This window comes from Myotis yumanensis, unplaced genomic scaffold (genome assembly GCF_028538775.1).
Source record: "Myotis yumanensis isolate MYYU_CA2020_CCGP unplaced genomic scaffold, mMyoYum1.0.hap1 SCAF_9, whole genome shotgun sequence".
In the NCBI taxonomy this organism is placed as follows: Eukaryota; Metazoa; Chordata; class Mammalia; order Chiroptera; family Vespertilionidae; genus Myotis; species Myotis yumanensis.
In genome coordinates, this window is record NW_027223760.1 from 59,757,938 (window position 1) to 59,767,467 (window position 9,530).

At 52.2% G+C, this 9,530-nt stretch overlaps 1 protein-coding gene across 4 annotated transcripts; it reads right to left on the reverse strand.

Annotated features, from left to right (window-relative positions):
- Window positions 1–5,226: 5,226 nt before the first annotated feature.
- SP8 (Sp8 transcription factor) lies at window positions 5,227–9,155 on the reverse strand. Of its 4 annotated transcripts, XM_070425154.1 has the most exons (3): window positions 9,067–9,155; window positions 8,193–8,289; window positions 5,227–8,037 (listed from the first exon to the last, which is right to left on the reverse strand). In XM_070425154.1, exon 3 carries the CDS (start codon window positions 8,002–8,004, stop codon window positions 6,541–6,543), a length of 1,464 nt encoding a protein of 487 aa, XP_070281255.1. In that variant the 5' UTR covers window positions 8,005–8,037; window positions 8,193–8,289; window positions 9,067–9,155; the 3' UTR covers window positions 5,227–6,540. The 4 variants fall into 4 exon arrangements, with proteins under 4 accessions (XP_070281255.1, XP_070281254.1, XP_070281257.1 ...); XM_070425153.1 differs by lacking the exon at window positions 8,193–8,289; XM_070425156.1 differs by lacking the exon at window positions 8,193–8,289 and having other exon boundaries at window positions 5,227–8,033; window positions 9,067–9,138.
- Window positions 9,156–9,530: the final 375 nt, after the last annotated feature.

Consider the following 9,530-nt stretch of genomic DNA (forward strand, 5'->3'; position numbering starts at 1 on the left):
GTGGGACCATAGATCCACCCTGCACGATGAGCTTCTACAGGAGGGCCTACCTCCTAGAGGCGCCTGAGACAGGCACGGGAGAGAGCTTCACAGGAGCTAGTTTCTTCCTCACCTTCCTTCCTGAGCTCTAAAGGGAACCTTTAAAGGGAATATGGCGCTTATTTCAAACGGAGTTGATCCACCTCTCCTCAGATTGTCACCAGAATATAGGGCCTGGACAATGCTGCTAGCACCCCCCCATATGCCCAGCTTCCCACAGGGTCCCGAGGCAAGGAGGGAGAAGAGGAAGGCTTCCTACGAGAGGTTATTGGGGTTTAGGTACAACGTGGTAAAGAAAGGCTGAGTTCTATTCAACAGGTACAGTGATCATACAGCCACAGTTATAAAATGCTCCGAGGTGGCTAGAGTGTTCTTTGATTCCCGAAATCAAAAAAGGGCAAAGATTTTCCACAGCCAATCACCCTTAATCTCGCTTCCTTTATAATAACAGCGTAGGAAACGGTGTGCAAGTTCCTTCCTTCGAGTCTGGCAAACCCATAATAAAATGACAATAAAACTTCCCACCGATGGAGGAGCCAGCACTTCGTTGAAGGCCTTGCGGGAGGGGAGGCAGACGCCAGTGAAATCCACCGTTTGGACAGGAAGTTAGGGGGGGCAGGCAGTGGTCACTCAGGCCAAGAGAGAAGCCCAAATTTGGGAAGAACAACCTTGGCCAGTCTACACCAGCAAGATGCAACGTGGGCCGTGCCACCCTGACAGGGTGAGACAGAGGCCGCAGGTCCAGGCGCTCACAGGATGGCCGAGGGCAGCGGCAGATGCTGGGGATTTGGAGAACCTGGGAAGGGAAGAGAAGGGCATCCTCCACCCCAGTCCCGCCCCCGGAGGCTCCCTGCAGGGATCCCCAGGGTGGGGTCGCGCGGGGCCAGAGGCTGGGGAAGCGCAGGCTGGCCCGCATTGCCCGCCCAGGGCAGGCTGCAGAGCAGGCGCGGGGCACAGGGTGGCGCTCGCTGTCCGCGGCGCCTTTGTGTGCGCAGGAAGCTGGCCCGGCAGCACAAGGTGGACCGCGAAGACCCCAGGCCGCTCCCCCGCACTTCTCTGCAAACCAGGGCTGGCGGGTGCGCGGGCAGTGCGCATCGCCTACTCGGAGCCCTTCCGGGGGGCCTCGGGGGTCCTTCTGGGAGCAGCGTGCTTGTCGCGTCGAGGAGCGGGGCGGGAAAAGGAGAAAAGAAGAGGCAGCGTTTTGAAAGGCTGGGAGTTCTCCTGGGCTCAAGAGCTCCCCCTGAATTCACCGACAAGGAAAATGAGGAAACTTTGGGCAGTCCAGACAGACCTCAGCTAAGAGCCCCGCAAGAGAAGCAGAGGGCGCCGCCGCTGTCCCCTCCGCGCAGCAAGAAGTGCTGGCCCGAAAAGCAAAGTTAGGGAGTGAGGGGTTAAAAGAAGCCCCAGGAAGTGGACTTAAAAGAACGGCCTGCGAACAGCAGTGGAAAGCGGCAGCTGGGAGCCGGCGCTTGAGTCCTGCTTTCTCAGTCACCCCCACGCTCCCCGCGGTCCCCAGAGCTCTTAAAGCCCGGCGGTCGTTAGGAGCCGAAGCAAAATGTAGATGGCTGCTTCCTCGCCGCCAGGAGACTCCGCAGAAAATTAAATTAAATTAAACACGCGCCCAGGGACCAGAGAAAATAGATCCCCCTCCCCCCGACTAGAGCAAATCAACACTTGTGTGCACAGGGAGGGCAGCGAACCTACAGCGATGCCCACTGGCGCGCATCACCTTAAGCGGCGGCCGGAGCCCAGGAGAGCGAGGAATTACCGGCTCCCCTTTAATCCGGAAACAGGGAATAAATAGGACACAAGCACATTCTGAATCTTATTTTTTTTTTTTCAACAACAGCATCAATTGTGTATGGAGCAAAGTCTTCAAAAGATGCCACCCAGAACAACAGTCCTAACTTAAAAACGAGCAGAGCTTTAGTCTACCCTTCACGCCTTTTGCTTCTTAACATGATTTTCTTTCAATGCAGTGATAGAATTAACTACTGGCCTATTTTTTTTTAGAAGGGCAGACAACTGTAGAAATCATGTTTTTAAAAAGAGACTTGATCATACCTAAATTTTTCTTAAGAGTATAGGGAGAAATAATAATGCCCGTTTGGATAGAAGCAACAAAAACTCAGCAGGAAGATAAAACCTTTCTTTCCCCAAATTACCTGCACCAAATCAACCCCCCTTTGAGGCTATTTGTATGAAAAATTGAGCAAAAATGCAGAACTTCTTTCATTATAATATTTACCTCTACCATTTTAGGTGAGAGGAGAAAAATCAAATCCATACTTTTTTCTTCTAAAGTCCCTACCTTAATTTACCAACCTAAAGGATCATCTGACCTTTTAGCTAGTCCTCTAAAATAAAATATTTACTTTAAAGAAATTCCTCCACAGGCCTGCTGTAATATTGCATTCAAGAATCTCACCAAAAGATCTGAGGGGGCTGAAAATTTTGATGGCAGGATTATCGATCTGCCCACTCAGGAGTCCAGTCTCATCACCTGCTTGTCTTTAATTCTTAATTTCAGCATTCTCTCCATCAGGGAACCTCAGTTGAGAAGTTATACCAAGATTGGAGTAAGAGGACAGTGGAAGAAAAGCAAATCCATCCAGGAACTTTTTCTAAAGAGCAGTTGATAATAGGAGAGTAAGTAACTCATCACGTTTGCTTAAATTAAATTTCTATCATAAAATATTTTCCTTGATAGTCCAGCCTCAACAAATCACAGTCATGTATGTCCCTAAGGGAAAGAGAACATCCTCAAAGAAGTTGAGCCAGAAAAGGAGAAAGCAGAATGAGGAAGAAACACTGAAGTTTGGGGAAGAAATGAGACAGGTCAACAGAAAGGCTGGATTGAGACTGGACTGATATACGCTGGCCTGACCTCTGGGTCAACAAGTAGTTTAACTCTACCTTGATCTGCAAGACTGGAAGCTTGTCCCTTGGTTCAAAGTGAAACCCAGCATTTGGTTTCATTTGAGTGAGCCTCCAAGGCACTGTTAGAGGTGCTTTATCACAGACAAGGCAGGGAGAAATCACAATTTTGCATTCACCCACCATCCATCCCCAAAAGGGAACCCAGCCCACCCTGCAGAACAGCAATCCAGAAATACTGTTCAATAGTCATCACAACAAAATACACCAACACTAGAAGGGAAAGGAGTAGCGGAAGAAAGTGAAAGTTTTCCATTTACACTACAGAAAAATCCGTCCCCCGTCAACCACCCCCAAGAAATCATCTTCTAGACAATATCTTTGCCATCATCCACCTCTTAAATCAAATGTGATCTGTATGTAATGCAACTGATATTATAAATGCACCAAGCAGCTTTCCTTACCTGCCACTACATTTAACTCCTTCAGAACCGTTTCCTCCTCAGCACTGCAACTTTCAATAAAAAAGAAACAACACTTAAATTGTGTTCTGCATGTTATTCCTAGGAAGAAAGTGACAGAAAGAGACTATTTTACTTAAAACCAAAGAATCAGAGCAACTTGCTTTCCTAAAACCACAGGGATTGAAGATCACAAATATTTGCAAAACAGCAGGATCAAGACAGTCTGCTACTGAAGCCCAAACTGCACTGTCCTAAAATATTTTACCCCCAATTGATTTTTCCTTCTAAATGTACAATATTCATAGCACTCTGTATTTCCACTTGTTTATATGGGTAATAAGGACTTAATATACCTTTCAATGGAAGGTTTTCAGTTTGAGATATACACCAAGACTGAACTTGGGGTGAGGAGAATGCAAACGGAAAGAAAGAAGCTAAACTGAAAAGAATCTGAACACACTAACTTTTTATTCAATTTGATTCAAAATAATATTACTCTAATAGTGAAATAGTTTGATATAATAACAATCAACATTTAAAGTAATTTTTTTATGTTTCAAAGTATGGCTCAAGGAACTCATTGCTTAAATGCACTTAGACATAACAAGACAATTTTTTATTGGCATCATTGACACCTGTGAACAATAGCCTAGTAAATAGATTAAGGTTTAACCTTCCTTTTCTTTGGTGGCTGTTTAGAGACTTTAAAAGAACAGATAACTCATTTCAGCAGGAATCTACTACTGATATTTACCTCTGCATAATCTTCAGCTAAGACATGGAATGCCAAAAACAAGCTTTTGTTAGCTTGACCTCCTCCACCCTCTAACAACAAAAGTTATCCCCGAACCCATGTTTTTATTTTAGATGTATTGATCTTCCAGTGTAAGTCCTGCCCTTTTAAATACCAAATGCGATCAACCTGAGTCCTTCTGGAGAGTGAGAAGGAAGCAAAAACGGGAAATTTCTTTGAATTGTTTGGTGAATTAGTCCAAATTTTGAGAGGTCAGTAAATCCTGATGCTTTGAGCTAAATCTACTGGTAAATAATTAATTACATTTCTTAGACACTATAATCTTCATCTTGGTAAATAGAGAAAACAGTTTTGCCAAATAAATCATTCTATCTAAGTAATATTAAAGGCAGTTATTTAAATATTACCACAAAACAGGATTATATTTTGTTTAAATAGACATTTAACTGAAAACAAAATGCAAATGTCCATAGTTTAAACAGGAAAAAATACAAATTAACTGGCCTAGTCTTTTATCTGAGTTTATTAATACCATTTAAAATATTACAAATAAATCAATTACATCTCATGCATTTAAAATGCAAGTCTAAAATGTTCTAGAGAAAGGCTTTTCATTTCAATGTGAAATATCCAAATTATTTCAACATTACAATGAGCAATTAGTTTGCAGAATTTGCAAACATTTAAATGTAGTGTCAGGAGTGTTTGTTAACAGTTAACAATATTACCTTCAGGAAATACACAAAGGCCAAACTTAGTTGAGTTTCACTTGGACAATTTATTTAATACATGGGTTTTGGCAAACCCAGTTATGAAATATAGGAGAACTCTCACTTTAACTATACCTGAACTGCCAGCAAATGCAAATAAGTACATGCTCCATTAAATTAAATGTCACCCCACATTTATCAAATATTGTCTTAATTACAGTTTGATAGCTATCTAAATTAATATTCGAGCAACACTAGGCCCTGAAAGTGCATTTGTGGCTCTGCACCTCCAGAAGTGAGTTCAAAAAACCTGCAGTCTTCAGAACTGCAACAATAACTCTTAATATTTTCTTGTAACCAAAAAATCAAGTTTACTTCGATATATTTTCAAATATTTACTGGAAGTAATGTACAAGAAAAATACTATACAAAATCGTCTCCTGGACAGCTGCACCTCGCACCCATACGCTGGTGGGGTTATAGTTAATTGGTAACTAATCTAGAACGATTCTCCTGTGGTACAAACCATTAGGTTCAGATACATTTTACAGAGGTGTTTCCCCTCCCCCTACTCTCCCTCTTTTGGCATTTGAATTTAAACTACAGCCTCGTCTGATATCAACGATAGCTTCTTCACTTGTTTATAAGTTTAAATCACACAAAAAAGTTTCCAATGGATTGCAAGAATTTACAGATATGGGTACTATACAAATTGATGTCTGGGCTAGCAAAAAAAAGTGGGGGGGGATTAGGCTGGGGGTGGTGAAAAACGAGGTAGAAAAGGACAAACATGGAGATAGAGAATCTGTTCTCACCGGAAAGGGGTATTTTTGCATAAGAAAGACACCTACCCTCACCCCACCCCCACCCCATAAGTTAAATTAATTCGATCAAAATAACTTTGGGATCAGTATTAGCACAGTTTTGAGAGAAAGACTTGCTCACTGCTAGAGGAAAAGCTATCTAGGCGGGAAACCAAGTGAAGGGATGCCTTTTTTTTCCTTTAGGGTTTTAGTTTTAAAAATGTTATAGAGATGAAAGACGGCTGCTGTAGGATTCACCAAGACTGCCCTTAGTTGAAACTTGCATCGGTTCCAACTCAGGGAACAAAGAAAAGGGGGCAGAGCTGAAGGTGGGACACTGAACTCAGCAAACTCCGCATCTCGGCGCGGACAGGAGGGCGCCCGCACAGAGCTCGCATCGCGCGGCGCAGGGCGGGCGTTCGGGCGCCTTGTCCGCGGCCGCCCCGGCGGGGATGCCCCGCGCGGGCCTCCTGCCTCGCCCTCCCCAGCCCGAGCTCAACCTGGTTCCACCGAATTGCTCCGGCCCCGGCGCAGGCCTGTCTCCCGGGCCCTTGAAACCGTTCAGCTCTCCATCCAGGGCCGCTTCCCTCCAGAAGGCCCTTCACACAATGGGATGGAGGGAGGGGGACAAAGGGAGGAGGAGGATTAAGGCCCGGCGAGGCGCGCGTTCGGGCTGTGCGGGCCTCAGACGGTGCCACCGGGTGGAGAGGGAAAGCCAGGGCCCCGGCCGGCAATGCGTGTTACTTACATGTCCACATCCCCTTTACAGAGTTAGGTCCCAGAGGGAGTTAGACTAGAGGGACAGAGAGGCTGGAGCGGAGGCCGGGACAGACGGGGACCAGGCGGAGCGGGGTGGGAGGAGGTCGAGGGGAGGGACAGGCGCGGGGTGCGCGTCACTCCAGGCCGTTGCGGTGCCCGGGCTCGGGGGGCTGCAGCAGCTCCGGGGAGTGGCAGGGCGGGCTGCCCGCGGCGCTGTGCTCGCTGTCGGTGTCGCTGCCCTTCTTGCCGCCGCTGCCGGAGCCCGCGGAGCCGCCGCCGCCGCTGTGCGTCTTCACGTGCTTGCTGAGGTGGTCGCTGCGCATGAAGCGCTTGTTGCAGACGGGGCAGGCGAAGCGCTTCTCGCCCGTGTGGGTCCGCAGGTGCCGCTGCAGCTCGTCGGAGCGCGTGAAGCGCTTGCCGCAGAAGAGCCAGTTGCACACGAAGGGCCGCTCGCCCGTGTGCCAGCGCAGGTGCGCCTTGAGGTGCGACGTCTTGCCGTACACCTTGCCGCAGCCCGGGATGTGGCAGCTGTGCAGGCCCTTGCGCCGCAGGCTCGCCCCCGCCGGGCCCAGCCGCTCCGCCTCCTGGCAGTTGGGGCAGTCGCAGGTGGCGCGGCCCGAGTAGCGGCGGGCGGAGGAGCGGGGGGAGCCCCCCAGCGGCGCCGACGGCCCCGCGCTCAGCATGGAGCCCCCCGCACCGGCCAGCGGCGACGGGGCCGAGTCCGGGTAGGCGCCGGGCAGCACCGGCTTGAAGCCGTCCATGAGGTGCTGCCCGGCGGGGCTGAGCAGGTGCGAGGAGGCGCCGCTGCTGAAGGCGGAGTGGCTCAGGCCCGAGTAATCCGAGTTGTAGCCCCCGAGGGGCGAATGCAGCGAGGTCTGGAGCCCCCCGGCGGCCGGGTGCAGCGAGCCCGGCAACGCCGCCGCGCCGTTCGGGTTCTGCACGTCGATCCAGCCCGCGCCCACGTCCCACCAGCTGGAGGCGCCGGCCGAGCCCACGTCGCCCGCGGCGCCCAGGCCCGGGTGCGAGGGCTTGAACCACGACTCGTAAGGGTGCGCCATGCCCACGCGCGGGTAGATGCCCTGCAGCCCGTCCACCGAGGTGTGCACCTTGGAGATGAACACGGGCTGGTGGGAGCCGTCCTGCGAGTGCGCCGAGGAGCCGCCGCCGCCGCCGCCGCCCCCGCCGCCGCTGCCCCCGGAGACGCCCGGGGCTGGGAAAACCGAGTAGTCGTTGGCGAAGGGCGAGGTGGAGGCGGCGGCCGCGGCGGCGGCAGCGGCGGCGGCGGCGCTGCTGGAGGTCAGGGAGAAGGCGCTGGAGCCCGGCGAGCCGCCGCAGCTGAACGAGTCGGACACCAGGGCCGCGGCCGCCGCCGCCGCTGCCGCCGCCGCCGCCGCGGCCGAGGACGAGCCGCCGTTCCGAGAGGCCCCCGACACGCCGAAGCTCGAGAGGCTGGAACCCACTACATTGCAGCTGCCGGAGGAGGACGACGAGGAACGTTTCCAGGGGTGGAAGCCCTTGCCGAAGGAAGAGGAGCTGTCCGAGAGGGAGGAGGGCGACGGGCTGGGGCTGCCGATCTTGTTACAGGTAGCCGCGAGCATGGCCAGAGGAGTCGATCCCAACCGCGGTTCTTCCTGCGGGAAAGGGGGAGAGGGAGAGGGTGGGGGAGGGGTGGCGGGCAGAGGGCCGGTGGGGGAGGGAGGAAAGACAGCGGCATCAGCTCTCCGGGAGCTCTCCGGACGCCCCGCTGCACCCCGTGTCTCGCTGCGGCGCGCCGCCACCAACTCACCTGGCTCCCCCAACAGCCCCGGCGCCCGGCTGCTTCCTACTCTACGGGAGGGGACAAGTTTGGCTGCCGGCGTCCGATTCGGGAGCAAAGCGCCATGCTAAAGAAGAGTCGGACAGAGAGGCTCACCTAAACGGCACTCCCGTGCCCCCGAGGCCCCGGGCGCTTCGAAACAAGCAAGCGAGCCAAAGTCCAGATTCGGGGGAGAGGAGTTTCCTTCGCCGAGAAGCCCGGGGGCAATGATTGCATTGCTTTTTAAAGCGCTCCCCGTGTAATCCAGAAAGAGTCTCGAAAATCCTGTTCCGGCCCCCAGAAACCCCTCCTGGGCTGTGTCTCCCGGGCCCAAAGCGGTCAAACTAGAAGGCTGGCTCACTTACTCTTCCTGCTGTTCTTTTAATTTTCTTTATTTTTTTTTAAAAAAAATATCTACAATAGTAAAAAATAAAATAAAATGAGACGGGTTCAACGTACCTGGAAGACAAGGCGGACTGCGGGATATTTTAAGGGGATGAGGGAAAATCTGCAGTTTGCCCAAGAGGAAAAGCTCGCTCTCTGTACCCCCGAGACCGTCGCCTGTAAAATGGGCAGGGCGCAGGTCTCCCGGGCGGGGAGCGACCGGGCGCGGCGCGGCGGCTCGTCTAAATGCCCTGCGAACCTTTTCCTGCGCCGAAAAAAGTGACTCTGCCCCCCTCTCCCCCTCTTTCTTTTCTCCAAACTCACTTGTATTTAAAGAAGAAGAAGGGGGGGGGGGGGGGGGCTGGAAAAAACTCTCAATAGAGACTGATAGCCCGTGGCCTGGCCGGGGCGACTTCCACCCCCTCCGATCGGCAATCAAAGGAAACTAATGAAACCAGCAAGAGAAAACCCTGAGACTCACCCCTAGAAGTGAAGTTGCCATCACACAAAAGTGCCCTCCTCCTCTCAGAGGATCTTTTTTATATTGATAAATCAGAGGCAGTGTTTTTTTTAGAGGTGTGCAATACAATGATCAGTTCCGCCCATTCCGCCACAATTGTAGCTCCCTCTCCGGCTTTGAAGTGCCGCGGAGGCGCGGCCAGCCAATCTGCAGCCTCGCCGGGCCGCGCCGCGCGCGCGCCGTGAGGTCATCGGCGCCGCCGCCGCCGGCCGCCCGGGGAGGGGGTGGGGGGGCCCGGCGGGAGGGGCGCGGGGGCGGCGTGTGAGTGTGTAACAGTGTAGCCGTGTGCGTGTGTGACCGAGCTGGGAGGCAGTGAGCCCCGGGAGGAGGGTAGGGAATGTGAGTGTGGCAGTGGAACAGTGGTGAAGGAGGGGTGCGGGAAGGGGAGGGACAGTGCCGAGAAGGGGGGGGGGGGGGGTGACAGT

Coding starts and splice junctions, on each gene's coding strand:
- SP8 (XM_070425153.1), bottom strand. CDS start 9,087: ATGGCAACTTCACTTCTAGGG. Junction 8,038..9,066: donor TGGCAACTTCACTTCTAGGG/GTGAGTCTCAGG, acceptor CCTTTCCCGCAG/GAAGAACCGCGGTTGGGATC.